At 40.0% G+C, this 16,138-nt stretch overlaps 1 protein-coding gene across 2 annotated transcripts; it reads left to right on the top strand.

Annotated features, from left to right (window-relative positions):
• The first annotated feature begins 1,581 nt into the window (after positions 1-1,581).
• Positions 1,582-15,446, top strand: epha2a (eph receptor A2 a). Of its 2 annotated transcripts, none has more exons than XM_028446201.1 (17): positions 1,582-1,798; positions 2,596-2,663; positions 3,991-4,627; positions 8,337-8,492; positions 8,578-8,910; positions 9,749-9,876; positions 10,572-10,749; positions 10,845-10,947; positions 11,178-11,230; positions 11,317-11,442; positions 11,519-11,704; positions 11,812-11,873; positions 12,089-12,298; positions 12,431-12,580; positions 12,864-13,057; positions 14,100-14,255; positions 14,652-15,446. In XM_028446201.1, the coding sequence occupies exons 1-17, from the start codon at positions 1,723-1,725 to the stop codon at positions 14,758-14,760; spliced, it is 2,925 nt and encodes a 974-aa protein (XP_028302002.1). In that variant the 5' UTR covers positions 1,582-1,722; the 3' UTR covers positions 14,761-15,446. The 2 variants fall into 2 exon arrangements, with proteins under 2 accessions (XP_028302002.1, XP_028302003.1); XM_028446202.1 differs by having other exon boundaries at positions 11,181-11,230.
• Positions 15,447-16,138: the final 692 nt, after the last annotated feature.

Consider the following 16,138-nt stretch of genomic DNA (forward strand, 5'->3'; position numbering starts at 1 on the left):
ATCACCAGTGTTGACCCTGTTCCCCACAATGGTACTTAGCAGGGTCAGCAAATCCTGCTCCTGGTGCAGGTTTGGCCCATTTAAATTGAACCCTTCTATAGGTTTCAAATGAACCAACCAGTAGCAGGATTAGAACATTGTGGGTTGTCAGGGTTAGGGTTATTTGCCTTGACCACAATGGTGATTGACAATTACTGTGACTTTGCACACAAGTGTGGGCTGACAGACAGTCTGGTGTGTAACGCAAAACTGCTAAATTTCTCCTAAATTGATCGAAAAAGCACAATATAATTACTTTGTTTCATTAATAATGATCTTTCTCATCTATATATAAGAATCATCTTTGTGTGTAAAAGTAACAGTACAAGAACAACACAATGTGAACTAGTATGGGTGGGGATCTGATTTGAACAAATTAGGTAATTATTATTAATTGTCATGTCAACTAGGCTGCACTATGGCATTTTGTATTTTATTTATCAGACTGCATGCCAAAAGACTATTTTAATATAGAAAACCACCAACAAGTGTCAAATATCCTCTTTGCCAAATATTGGCAGTGATTCTAATCATGGTACAATAATATTTCACACTTTAAAGGCTTGTAAGAAATGTTTTATCCCCATTAATGACGACACAGTAGGTCCAACTTTTTTGAAATTTTGTCTATGATTAGAGATCAATCAATAAATCAAACTTTATTCATATAGCACCTTTCCTACAAATTCTATTGTAGTCCAAAGTGCGTCACAAAATTTTTGCTAAAGTGATTGATAGATGAAAAGGTTTAGAGACTAATGCACACAGAAGTAATGTGAAAAAATAATTAAAAAGATGAAAAAAAGTCAGATTAATAAAGCAGAGAAGGGACGGATTTATAAAATATATACATATAAAACCTTAAAATTAGCATAAAAACAGTAAAAGTTAAAAACGTCACTAATAAAACAATTGAAAAATTAAAACTATAAAATTATAGGCATAAAAATTATAAAGCACTACAGATGGGGATTTTTCCAATTAGATTTTTGAAACTGATCCAGAATCAGTATGGCGTAATAACTATATTTGGTTAAAATTTTTTGTCACAATCTGTTAAGCACTTTTGACATATTTCTGCTAACAAACAAAGCAAACAAATACATAAATGCAGGGGAAAATATTAACTCCTTGGTGGAGGTAATAGAATCAATGAATAAAATACAACACACAAGACCAAAAAACAGAAGCAGACCGTGGTAATCTAAACATGAATTAAACGTGTTTGAAATTCACACAGTGCTAAATTAATCCATGATAAATTGCATAGATTTGACAAATAATTGTGTAAGTGTAGAGATTGTTATTATTATTATTATTATTATTTAAATAATAGAGAAAAAATATATATACACATTATTACTACTATCATTTTTTTTTTTTTTTTTTAGTTATGGAACAATAGCAAAACAATGTCAACCAACAGGAGCTTGGCCACGCCCCCGGGCACCATATTTGGAAAGCTTCCACATTCCAAAGGTGGCGGCGGCGCCGGGAGAGGGCGGGGCGATGACGCCACCTGTTTCTGAATGGGCTGGTGAGGCTCGTGCGGACGGACGGACGGAGCCGGTGCAGTAGTCCTAGTCCAGGCTTCAGTGCGCACACACACACACACACACACACACACACACAAACTTTGTCCTGGACTCTCCGACGCTTCTTGGACTAAACTTGTGCTGAGACATGGAGCAGCGCGGCGTCTCCCTGGGCCTGTCGTTATTTATTTGTCAAGTATTTGTCAGCCTTCAGTCGAAAGAACGTAAGTGGTTTAATTTGAAGTTCTTTGGGTGTTGGGAGGCATAAGTAAAGCACCTTATGAGTCAGGAGCTTGGAATGCCAGCCATCTTTAAGTTTCTCCTTTTGCGAGATATCATTACAGAAGGATATATATTTTGGTGTTTTGTGGCATTAGATTTGTTGACCTTTCTTATCAAATGTTAGTTTCTCACACATCTTTTATTAAATTATTCGATGACTTCCAACTTCTGAAAAACATCATAAAATGTTTTCAAACGTAACCCGTATAACTTTTTACATCATATTTCAACTTTATTTAATATGATTTATGAATTTATGAATATGATTAGCTTATTACGGAATAATGACATCGTATTTCCGGTCCCTGGATAAAGTAGCACCTGTTTGTTTCACTTGCGGATTCATGTATTTCCGCTTGTCACGGTCATTTTCATTTCACGGCCCACGCCTTTCTCAGACATTATTAAGTCCTGCATGTAAAACCTGAAGGACACGGTCAAAGCACTTCTGAATCAAAGCGTCATGCTTGATTAAAACGTCAGTGTGGCATGTGCCCCCACATAAAGACCCTGGCCCCTGAGATCAAAGCAAATATAGGCCTATGAATACTGTAGACATCTTTATGCGTGACATATGCTCTATCATCTATTTATTACATTGCATTTACAAGATAGCTTTATTGCTTTGATGTGAGTTTATATTTCTTACCTTTTTTTGTTAAAACCTATTTGGTTTAAATTGTATTTCCATTCTTCCGTTGCTTCTATGTTGGTCTTTACTTATTTATTTTTTCCATAGAGGTATTATTGGATATGAGAGCTTCAGGATCAGAGTTGGGCTGGTTGACGTTGCCATACGAGAACGGGGTGAGTATTTTTACCTCAACGGGCAGTTTTAGGACTACCATGGTTCCAAGCTATTTTTTCCTGTTAAAAAAAAAATATCCTGAAACCAATAGGAAAACAAGTCAACTCTGATTTTGGATCTAATGATACTAACCCTTTATAAAATATAAAATGCCAAGGTTCACTTATCGTTTAACTTTACAGCCCAGGAATGTGTTTTACACCATCACAGCTGTTCATTTTTGTCCAAACACTAAATCAAAGAAACACATTCCAGAATCTTTCCTTTTATTCAGATATAAAGGCACAAACACAATGTTAACAATAGGATTAAGTGACACAGTGGGGAAAGAAAAAAAAAGTTAGGTTTGTAAATGCAGAGACATCCTTCCTGTTCCTATCTGTAGTTCATTTGCTGTCCTTTAAATAAAGTAACATGACATTAGAGGTTCAATGGTGTGCGCTACTTTTCTTTGTGTGACTGCTCTGAAGATTTAAAGTTCAAATCCAGTAGATTGGAAAGGATTTCCTCTTGTCAATCAAAATGGTCTTTGTTCTTGTCCAGCCTTGAAAATTGGCTCATTGAGGTATGAATGTGTTTTTTTTCCCACTGCTTGCATTTAAATATAGCCAGTCCAAGTCAATAGAAATAATTGAATACATTAATTCATGAAATGTGCAAATTTATATGGATCAATTTCAGGAATGCCTAGAATAAGATACAAATTGAATTCCTGTCTTAATGGTAATCTGCCAAGAGTTTACTGCCTTATTTTCCTAACAGGAGCTACGACCTTCAACATTACATTTATTCTTTAAAGCCCCTTAAATTACAAACATATGCAGTGTTAGAGTTTAATGTTGATTTGAGGTTTTTAATCTTTTCACTCCTCTTTGCTTTCCTCTCCTAAAAACTCTTAATTGCTGCTTATTTGGTTGCTATGCCTTTGGTTGTGCTGTACGTATAAAACTTTTACAGCTATAAATGTTACTTAGTGTGGTGGAGTAGTATTTTTTGTGTCTCTCTCTCTCACACACACACGCACACACACACTCAGTCGAGGGCTTTGTGGAAAAACCACACACGTTGTGAGGACTGCACATGTCCAGACCAATAATCTTAATGTGTGGAAAAAGCGTCAGCACACTTTATGAGTTACTGGGTCAGCATGAAAGGAAAGGTGTCTCATCGGTAAAAAAAAATGCTGCTTGGCAAGTTCAAAGTTTCTGCAACAAGGGTTTATGTGCTTAAAATAGGGCTTTTATTATTTGAAATATCAGGTTTGTAACAATGACTTTTGGCCTCAAGGCTGATTCCTCCAATGTCTTGATCTTCTCTGTCCTGCAGTGGGAGATAGTCCAGAGAGTGGTGAACAGCTCACTCTTCTACACATACAGCGTTTGCAACATAGACTCTCCCGAACAGGACAACTGGTTACGCACAACATTTATTCAGCGGCGACCCGGGACGTCACGGGTCTCTATAGAGCTCCAGTTTGTCGTGCGAGATTGCAACTCTTTCAATGGTGCATCCGTCGCCTGCAAAGAAACCTTCAACCTTTTCATCTCCGAGGCCGATGCAGACGTTGGAACAAATTTCCGAAAAGGGCAGTTCCGCAAAGTGGCCACCATTGCACCTGATGAGATCACCAGGGGTCCCGTGCTGAAGGTCAACACCGAGACAAAGAATGTAGGTGCTCTGACTGGAAAGGGCTTCTACTTGGCTTTTCAGGACATGGGTGCATGCGTAGCGCTGCTCTCTGTCAGGGTTTACTACAAGACATGCCCGTCCACAGTGCAGAGCTTGGCCACCTTCCCGGAAACAGTTGCAGACGCCCTGAGGGAGGTGGAGGGTGCCTGTGTGGAGAATGCCGTCAGTCAGGCCACCCCACGCATCTACTGCACGGCTGAAGGCGAGTGGGTGGTTCCTGTGGGTCAGTGCCAGTGTCTCGCAGGATACGAAACTACCGGGGAGTCTTGCCAAGGTAAGCAATGCCAAAAATATGCCACGCACTCAGGGGAAACATGCTTCAGCGGCATTGTCAGTTAAAGCAAATGATACATCTTCCGCAACTAATTTGACATAGTGTGTGAAATAAAGTGTGCAAGAATTTTAATTGCATCTGGTTTGTTTGGAAATCTGTAGCACACGCACACAGTGCTTTATGTGTTCCGGTAAAGCAGGATCCAAGGTAAATTGACACATACTATAAGCCATTTTTATTTAGTTGTGGTTTATAATGAATGGCGGATTTCTTCATATCACACAGATTAAGAAAACTCGTGAGGAAATGTAAACACTCATGATGTCTCAGTTTTTAGTTTACTTAAAGGTCAACTATCAATCCTTTCCGCTGTCTTTCTCTCAGGTTTCAGGAATGGGGCTTGGCTGAGAAATTGTTTTATGATAGCTTAATGGCCTCAGGTGATACTGTGCTGTATGTCCTAGTTTCCGGTGGACTTTGGATTTGGTATTCACCCTGGGAAACCTACATAAGTATATTCAAACCTGTTGAATGCATTGTCCAGTGAGTAGCTATTTCCAAGAATAGGTGAAATTATTTACTTTAAGCTGAGAGTTGTCAGCACACGTCTTGAAAAATGCGCTGTTCTTTTATAAATTGAAAAGTCCATTGCTTCCTAGTACACAAAAGAGAGAAATGTCTTCCGGAATGTGTGTGCGTCACGTGTGGACTACTACTAGACAGTCATACCAAAAAGTCTATTACCTATAATGTAATGTAAGAACATAATCACCTTTTTCAGTTTAAGTATTCACATGAAGGTATTTATTTTCAACTTTAGAATAGATATAGATAGATTTTCCTTTTATTTACTTTTAAAAACATATTTCTCAAACTCCAGGCAACTTAAGAATGTACTATTGAAAATTCAAACAAAGTTAAGTATGTAAAGAGTGTGTGGTATGTCGTGCCCTGGAGGATAACTTGTGCTTAGTTTGAAGTCAGTAAAAAAAAAAAAATGGCACAGCTGTGGTGTTCATAGTGGATTTGCGCTCCTACTTTTTTGAGTGGAAATTGGTTTTCTCTTGGCATGCTGGGCTGTGGTGTGTCTGTCTGGAGGAAACGTGGGTGGAGAGAGGCAACGGAGAGAAAAGGAAGGAGGGGAGGAAGGGCTGAGCATGTTGCAGGGATTTTCTGAAAGGAATTCTTTCGCCTTGGCGTCACCTAAAGTGCTGCCGCCGATCATCCAAAGGAAGGGCCATGTGAATTTGTCAGGATGACTACCTGAGCGCCATGTCCTCTACTCACACGTATTTGTTTTGGACAAGTTGCTAAGGCAACAGGCGCCCCAGATTATAGGGATGAGGTTGACACACCTATCAGAGGTTAGACTGAGTCAAGCAGTGGTTTATGACTCCTGATGGTCCTCTCTGACTGGGAGAACTGTGGAAGGCACATCCTAAACAGAAGTAAGATATAGATTAATATAACAAGAAGGTGATAAATGTGAATTTTTGCCTATAAACTTTAAATATGATACATTTCTTAAACAACCCCTTAAAAAAACTTAAACATCTCTAGTTCTAGTACATCAAAATCTGGGTTCTGAATGTATCTGTTCTGTTTTTAAAAATCCACAAAAAATACCTACATTTCTACCACTTAAATGTGTAATACAGGCTGACTAATGGGCAGTAATAGAGTCATAGACTATAAAAGGCGACAGCTAAAGGAAGGAATGTAAAGACCAGTGTGTGAAATTAGTGACAAACGATATTTTCGGGTCATCCATGTGCAACTTTTTTAATATTTATAAAGTTATATGACACACAGACATGTACATGTAACTTTTTTTAAATTGACTTAGTAGGGTTACAATCTATCCAGCTTATCCTAGTTTTTGTTTTTTTAAACAGAGAAAGTGTTGACCTTATGGGCTAGCCAGGCACACGCAAATTCCAACAAGGAGCTCAACTGTTGTGGGAAAAGGAAGTAAAGCCAGATGAGAAGGAATGCTGACTGACACAAATAAGCAGGTTGTCCTTGGTCCGAGTCAGAGGGTGGGGAGCAAGCCGACAGTTGGTGCATCAGTGAGGTTAGCTTCGTAGCTGCTTAGTTAGGTGTGGAGTGTAATTTAGTCAAGAGGATTAGTAGAGCAACAGGACAGCTGTTAGCCAATGACATGGTCAGCTTTGCCTCCTTTTGCTCTTTCATCCGGTTGTTAACACACGCAACGAGCTCCCTAATCCGTGTTCCCACTCGTTAGAACAATGGGCTGACACAAAGAGCCAGAAATGGATTCAATTAACAGATGCACTGGTGCGGAACAGAAGTCCCTTTCACAAGTGCTGTCGTCGAAGAAAGCATGTGACAATTAAAACCACAATTATCATCAACAAAGGGAAATTCAAGTCGGGTTGAGTGAGTTTGTAGGTTTATACGTCTAGGCCGAGAGTATAAAAATGCGATTGAATCTAATTAAATTGAAATCCATTTTTGACAAACGAAAAAAAAGAACATTTCGGTTTATTTTTAGAATGTGCATGTATGCTGCCCCGTTTGTTAGTTGTGTTCTTGAAATGCAACTTATTTATGGCACCACTTCGTCCGATCCCGTAGACAATGGATGAATAGGACTCAAGTCTCTTTGGTACGTGACGGAGGCCCTGCTGCTCCAGCTCAAGATGAAATGGGTTGGCCTTCTTTTCTTGTGCGAGAAAACCATCAGCTACACCCCCGTTGCCGCCGACTGACTCCCCAGGGAGAACTTCTGTTGGTGCGCCCAAACTCCACACCCAACCCCCATTGGTTTGTCACTCTATTCAACTCTGTTCCTCCGGCTCACTCCCAACCTGCTCCTTCTCCTTCATTGCATCAAGAATGGCAGAGAGGGGTGGGGGGGTGTAAAGTATTTTTGCCTTGATGCTGAGGTAACGTAACCACATCTTCAAACAAGGGTGCACTCAAGCATGATCACTCACACATGGGATGAAAGGCGGCTCTTCAGGGAAACTGCTGAATGACAAAGAAAAGTGGAAATCTATTTTAAAAAGACCCTTGAAACAATCCACCGTTTTTCCCCTTCTTTGCAACAAGTTGATCGGTTTCCTCATCAGTCGTTTCCTCTTTGGTATTTTTTACTCTCAATAACTTTTTGACCTCAGTTGTAATTTGGTACTGATGAATTAATAGGAAGGAAGGAAGACAGAAAATGCCAGACTCTGACCGGGTTTCAGCTCCTGCTCTCTGATTTCTCTTCTGTCGGCACATTCATTAACCTCTGACGGCCTGGAAGAGTGCTTATCTGGGAGCTTTAAATGTCTGTCACAACACTCCACCAGCATCCAAGGTGCCATTTCCTTTTGCAATAACATGAATATTATCTGCTAGAAAATATGAGCTGTGGTTCACAAAGAGGAGAAGCAGATCAGATCACCTGATGGATTTAATGCCCCGTTGTTATCCGGTTAAACACTGGCACTTCGACCTCAGATTAAGCCTTCAGGCATAAAAGGCGAGTGAAGGCATATCGTCAGGGAAATCCCAGTTCATTCCTCCAGATACAAAGACTCTGTGATTACAGGTTACTCACAACAAGCCCTTCCTGTTGGGTGAATGGCTGCTTCTATTACAGTGGCGGCCTTTCTGTTTGCATTTTGATCAGTCATTACTTCCTGTGTTTGTCTCTTCCATATGTCATGTCTGACACACCCTTGTTTCTCTTGCTCAGCTTGTAAACCGGGCTACTTCAAATCAACTGTATCAAGCGAGTTATGTCGGCTTTGTCCTGATAACACACAGCCATCTGATTTTGGCGCCACTGAGTGTGTATGTGAGGATGGTTTCTACCGCTCGCCGTCTGACCCGCCTACATCACCATGCTCTGGTAACGCTCCATTTGTATTACACATAAGGTCATCTATCAGATGGACATTAGATGATTTACTTACTAACTGTACTTTCTCATTCAGCTCCTCCAAGTCCCCCTCGTGATCTCACTTCCATGACCCTATCAGCAGAGGGCAGAATGCAGCTGACTTGGAACCCACCGCTGGTGACCGGAGGCCGCAGTGACCTCACCTACAGTGTAGTGTGCGAAAACTGCGACGGCGACTCGTGTGTCCCCTGTGGCGAGGCAGTCCGTTACGAGACAGAACCGACAGATCTACAGGACACCATGGTCATTGTCAGTGACCTAGATTCACATTTGAACTACACCTTTACAGTGGAGGCTCACAGCGGGGTGTCCCAGTTTGGCACTGAGCGTCCCACAGCAACCATCACCACAGCTCTGGACTATACTGGTGAGCACATTGGTATTTGGATCAAGTCATTTAGATATAGTTACAGTAACTCAATTAACTCATTGGCTGCCAGCCATTCAGAACAGCGACCCCCCCACACTGCCAGCCATTTTACAACATTTTGACTCATTTTTAAAGACCCACAGAATACTTTATACTATGACCATGTCTGAATCTGAAGCCAGTTTCTGAAAGATTCGACTCTCTACTTTCATCAGAATTTTATTTATTTATTTTTTCTTTAGTCGTTCTTCCGTAATCAGCAGTTGAATATAGTTTCACACAAAAGGCTTTTTCTGAAAAAACCTGTCAGTGACTTTGAGCAACCTACACGGCACCAGTTGGTCACTACATCATAGTACAAGGCTGATATTCTTTGGAGAGGTCCGTAACAATGTCTCTTAGCAACTGCTATTGAAAAACAAGAACATTTGGATATGAAATGACGTATATTTACGTCAATGGCAGTGGGTGAGTTAATAACCCACAGTTAGAAATCAAACTTAGAAATTCTCATAACTCTGAAATGCTGTCAGAGATTTTTACATACTAGACTTTAGAAAACGATGTTTTTAAATTGTAAATCAAAAGCTTTTTCAATGGGGGAATACATTGTAACATAAAGACCATGAGCCTCCATTAAAAGATTAACATCTCATGCTTCAGAGAAGGGATTTCTGTGATAGCGTGTATATCCTGTAAAAGCTCCCTTACTACGTAGGGGAAATACCGTCTGACCCATTGAATCCTCAAGGCTTTCATCGTTAATTCTTGCTTTTAAGGGCTGTGATTAGTCACTAACAATTAGTTTATTCTCGTTGTCTCTTGCAACCTTCAGATCCCCCGAAGGTGACATTGATCCACCTTGATGATCATAGTCCTACCAGCCTGTCTCTGTCCTGGTCTCTCTCTAGAAGACCCCCAGCCCACATCAACCTCCGCTACGAGCTTATGTACCGCAGAAAAGTAAGTAGCAAGATGCAGCTTTTTTATTCCATTTGTTATTCCCACGTTAAGGTCTGTGTTTCTCAAATGGGGCTGCATGTACCCCTAGGGGTATGCGATGGCCCTACAGGAGGTACTTGAGAGAGTGGAAAATAAACAAATGAAAGCATTAAAAAGATGAGGTTTTATAAAGTTTTTTTTTGTTAAAAATGATAATCATAATAATGATGATGTAAATGATCTTGATTAGAACATAAACTGAAAATACAAGGGTCAGTGTTGGTCCTACACCAGAAATGATAAAAACTATAGAAATAAATTCATTCAGGAGGCACTAAATCAGTGTTTCAACCTCAGGGTCATGACACGATGTGGGGTTGCCTGAAATTTTTGATATAAAAATATGGTCACGATCTAAAAAAGGTTGGGAACCACTGCACTATACACAGTTTGATTCCACTCATATACAAAATGCAATTATTTAAAATGTGAGTTATCACTTTCTCATTTTGTCATTATGCTCTATAGTTGTTTTTTTTTTTAAATAGTATTCAGAACAAAATGTAGTCAGACAAAGGGGGTACTTGGATTCAGAAATAAGAGAAGGGGATACTTCAGCCAAACAGTTTTGAGAACCACTGGTTTAGGTAAAGCTTTAGTTAAAATCGATGTTAAAAATGTAAAGTTTTTTTGTCTGTTTAATTTCCTCCTTCTAGGATGACGAAAGAGAGAAAGACGTGACCACATATACAGTCCTGGTTTTGGAAAAAAATTCTGTCCAAATTGCCGACCTCACTCCGGACACGACCTATTTGTTTCGGGTTCAGGCACTAAGTGTGGGAGGCGCCCCGGGCAGCTACAGCTTGGAGCATGAGTTTCATACCTCTCCATTAGGTACAGACAGCTCTAAACACCACACAAGCTAAAAAAAACTCCTTCCCAATTGTCTAGACTCCAGTTAATAAATGTTTGTCTGTCTGTTTGCACAGCCGAGTCTCAGACTCAGAACAACTCCACCATGGTGCTGGGAGCTGTAGTGGGAGTCGCGGTTATCCTGCTGGTCGTGGTGGCGGTCCTGCTGCTGCGTAGACGGTAACAGCACACTAGATAGCCACGTTCAAATAGTGTGTCATTTATATAAATATTATCTGCAGACCAATATACTGTGTGATTATGCACCACATGCTGGAATAGATGAAAGATGCTCAGGGTAGAGTTTAATGGGTAATAACTGGTCGTGCTCCAGACTATACCCACAGTATTTTGCTCCTGTATATTCAGTTCATCCAGTCATTTACTGATTGGTTTTGTTTTCCTCTCAGAAGACTGAGCTCACGTGGCAGAGGAGGACCTGAAGATCCATACTTTTCAACAGGTCAGCAAACACACCGGACAATAAATTCCCAAATGACGCACAGATTTTAAATTTCAAAACCTATACTTGTCCTTGTTCCCTCTCAGATCAGCTAAAGCCTCTAAAGACATATGTTGACCCACATATGTATGAGGACCCCAACATCGCCATCCAGAAGTTTGTCACAGAAATTGACCCAGGCGCCATCAGCAAACAAAAGGTCATCGGAGTTGGTGAGTGTTTACCTAACACTTTACTTTCTTGGTGATAACATCAAAATGTCTAAGTTTTCTTCTGTTTGCCCATCAGGGGAGTTCGGGGAAGTGTTTTGGGGTGTGATGAAGAGTCCCGCAAGAGGTGAGGTGGCTGTAGCCATCAAGACCCTGAAGCCTGGCTACTCGGAGAAACAGAGGCAAGACTTCCTGAGTGAGGCCAGCATCATGGGCCAGTTCTCGCATCCCAACATCATCCGCCTGGAGGGAGTCGTCACCAAATGTGAGCAAAACACCACAGACACAACCACAACAGTGTTTAGAAATTGATTTTAAGATATTTGAGCTTTTTTATTCTTTATACTTATTTATTGTATTTTTTTCTTTCAGTTAAGCATGCCATGATTGTGACAGAATATATGGAGAATGGAGCGTTGGACACATATCTTAAGGTAAGAGACCAGATATATTTTTATTATTTACAGAATTTTTAAATTTGCATGTCAAACTTTAAGTTTGACATGCAAAATCAAGTTAAAATCAAATATAATTCTATCTTTAAAGCTATAATAATTTGACAATAACTAAGACGTTGACTGCATTATCCATTAATAGGGATTGAGATTTATTTGGCCAATAATAATTATTTTTTTATTGTTGCCTTTAGGACCGTGATGGTGAGATCCCCTCCTACCAGCTCTTGGGGATGTTGCACGGTATTGCTGCCGGCATGAAATATCTCTCTGAAATGAATTATGTCCATCGAGACCTGGCTGCAAGAAACGTTTTAGTTAACAGCAGTCTGGAGTGTAAAGTATCCGATTTCGGCTTGTCCCGTGTGCTTGAAGATGACGCTGAAGGCACTTACACAACCAGAGTGAGTCCAAAAGCTGTATTTCATAGCTTTTTTAGTTTTTGTCACAGGCCAACTGTTAAAAGTTCAACACTGATGACCTAGAGTTGTGTTTCCTCTTCCTTAAGCATGAAATGTTTCTTTTCTATGTGTCAGGGTGGAAAAATCCCGATTCGCTGGACGGCTCCGGAGGCCATTGAATACAGAAAGTTCACCTCAGCGAGCGACGTGTGGAGCTTTGGAATCGTCATGTGGGAAGTCATGGCATTTGGAGAACGACCCTACTGGGACATGAGCAACCATGAGGTATGTCTCATCGCTTTCAGCTTTGATGGTTGAGAGTGACTGATTGCTTTGGCCTGTGGTGCTTGATCTATATTGTATGTTCCCCCTGGGACTGTCAGCAGGAGATGTGGTGAGAGAAGGATGCTTGCTGCCCTGCATAGTTTCCCATCATCCCCCATTTAAAGCTCCTGTTGTTATTGACATTCAGAAACAGCCTTTTACTTAACGGATGCATTAATAGTCACATTTATACGTTAAATGAGAACTCCACCTTTATTTACTCATCCCTGTGTCTGCTCTTTAGGTCATGAAGGCTATTAATGAGGCCTTCAGGCTCCCGGCCCCTATGGACTGCCCATCAGCCATCTACCAACTCATGCTCCAGTGTTGGCAACACGACCGCGCGAAACGACCTCGCTTTTTCGATATTGTCAACATGTTGGACAAACTCCTGCGAAGCCCCGAGTCTTTGAAACCCATAGCTGACTTTGACCCACGGTAGGACCTTTAATTACACAACGATTCGACTACACATGAAAAGTTAAATAGAGAAAACTGTCTTCATATTTAGTCACTTCATGAAATTATATTGTTTTTCTCATTCTACTCATTTAAACCTCTGCCAAGGAGGTCTTATTTTCCATCAGTGTTTGTAGGTTAGCAAGATAATGTCAAAAGTATTTAACACATTTTGTCAAAATTACTACATTGTGGTAGATTCTATTACATTTTAAAGGGGAACCAGATCAATATACAGATTCTGGATCAGTTTGAAAAATTAAATAAAAAAAATCCCCATCTGTAGTGCTTTATCATTTGTATGCTTATAATTTTAAATTGAACTTTTCAACTTTTACTGTTTTGATGCTAATTTTAATGTTTTACGTTACATAAATTCCTCCCTTCTCTGCTTTGTTTTTATCTATTTGTCATCTTTTTAATTATGGACCTTGCATCATGGTAAATTACGTTACATTTGTGAGGGGATTTGAATCAATATACTGATTCTGGATCAGTTTGAAAAATTGCAAAATCCTTATTTCTCATTATCAGCAAAAAATAAAATAAAATCCTATCTTGGTTCATAATTGACAGAACTTTATGAAATTTTACTGATTTATGTTGGATTAGTTTCTCAATCACCCCACAGGGTTTAATCCTAGTTAAATCCAGATTGCGCATTTATCACAACTTTGTGGAAAAAATGGGACTACTATTACTATTATTTGGACCTATTATATCAATATTAATGGATGTAGGAATATCTTCCAAGCCTTTTAAGCGTAAATAATGATGGTCAGTGATCCAGATAACTGCTAATATCTGGCAAAGAGGAGATTTGGAACTCGGTGGAAGATTGCGCTCCGAGTGCTGTTGTAATTTTACTAAAACAGGTGAAAGTGTTTGGATGAATGTATAACAATTGGATGTGTAACGGCTGTGAAGCTATAGATTTCTCTCTCTCTCGTGCTCAAATGTCATCACCTGTTATATGGAATAAATGCATGTAATGATTAATCTATATGCATGTTTCCCTTAGCGTGTCCATCCGCCTGCCCAGTACGAGCGGCTGTGACGGCACCATGTTCAGGTCGGTGCCCGAATGGCTGGAATCCATCAAAATGAGCCAGTACAACGAGAGTTTCGCTCGCGCGGGGGTCGTGACGATGGAGCAGGTGCTGGCTTTGAGGCATGAGTAAGTGCACACATGGCACAGGTGGAGGGAGCTACGTCAGTCTGCACGGATTCACCCGGGCATTCTGCCACAGTTTGTCCCCGACACAGAGACAGTATTGAAGCCCACAGCTTGAACATTTGTTAACCACAGTGTGACTGCAGAAATAGTCACAGCCCCCGCTCTGCACAGCTCATTCCTTTCATTCTCTGCGGTAGAAACGCCACAGCAGCAGTTCCAAAACGACATTATGTGATCATACAAATAGATTTCCAACAGTTGTGTTTTGCTAATGTGCAGACTGAGAGGCTCAAGCTGAAACATAAGTTAAAAACATTTAAAGCAAACACTCTGCATATATTCTTGTTGTTATAGTTCATAAACGCTAAAACAGTGTTTTTTTCTTTTTCCTTTTAGAGATATCAGGAACATTGGCGTGCGGCTGCCTGGTCACATGAAGAGGATAGCATACAGCATCCTAGGCCTGAAAGACGAGAGCAGCTCTCTCAGCGTGTTTGCCGTGTGATCTAAGCATTCCTCTGTATCAAAGTGCACTGAGCGGCCATGCCATTTCACTCACAGATGACCACGACTGAAACGGGCCAGCGACACCGAGCTACACGCTGCAAGAGTCTGTGCCATTTCTGTGGCACTGCAGTGTCCAGCGGAACTGGACTTTTCATACACTTCAGAGAGGACTGAGACTGAAAATATGTATATTACAATAACAGAGGAGGAATAAATTATATTTTAATTTAAGAAAAAAAACATGAATATAGACAAGAGATGAGTGTGCAGAATATGATATGAGAGCACCTGAAAGGGCTTTTGGTTACATCCACTGAATGACTGAAATGTTTTAAGGCTCTTTGTAATGACGAGCAGCTTTCTCCAAGCACTCTTTTTACTCTGCTGATTTTTCCAGTGCTGTAAATGTCTTACGTTTTGTGATTGACGAGACTTGCTTCGTTATTTTTTAAATCTGGAATTGTTTTTCCACTCAGGGTGAAGGATTGATCATGTGTAGTAGTTAGTCTCTCCGTCATACCACACCTCGTCCATTCAATGTATGTTTACATCACGTCTTAATACACCTGTTCACTTTTATTTAATATTTATTTTTACTTGATATTTATATTTGTTTTTGCTGCGTTAGAGAATAACTTTTGGTGGCATATTTTTGTATTCAATTAAAATCATTGTTGCCCTCAACCTGGAAAGCTTTATTATAAATTATGATTGATTTGTACTTTTGTGATAACTTAAAAATATAAAACGTGTGTCCAACACAAGGCCAAACTGGTCGAGAGAAGTTTTATGCATCAATACTTTGGCAAATAGTGTTAAGTGAGATGTACAGGATGCTCTCAAAGCAATCTCATCACATGTTGAGCCCAGGAAACAAACCTGAGAGAGTGCCAAATTTCATCTTTGCTAGATATTGGGCTTGTAAGAGATTTCCATCTTCATTAATAATTATACAATAGGTCCAAATGTACTGACATCCCAATTGTTTGTTTTTTTTTAAATCGCAAAAACATGCGCAATACAGATTTAATCTGAATAAAAGTCAGTGGGGTGATTGAGGACCCAGACAGACACAAATATGTTAAATTCCATAAAGATCAGTCAATTTTGAATTCATATTTTTAAAGTTTTGCCAATGATGAGCGATATTGATTCGGATCCCCTCCAAAATTGAATGGAATGGTCCAAGGCAGGGGTGTCAAACCTATTTTAATTGAGGGGCCAAATACGGAGCAGTTTAAGCTCAAGTGGGCCACAAATTTTTAGCAAGAAAACAAGTAATTTCAACATTATTGTGCCCTAGTTTATACTTCTACGTAGACATGAAATGTGAAATATGTAAGAAACCGACCATATCCAAGCAATAAGTGATAGAT

Source organism: Gouania willdenowi, chromosome 5 (genome assembly GCF_900634775.1).
Source record: "Gouania willdenowi chromosome 5, fGouWil2.1, whole genome shotgun sequence".
In the NCBI taxonomy this organism is placed as follows: Eukaryota; Metazoa; Chordata; class Actinopteri; order Blenniiformes; family Gobiesocidae; genus Gouania; species Gouania willdenowi.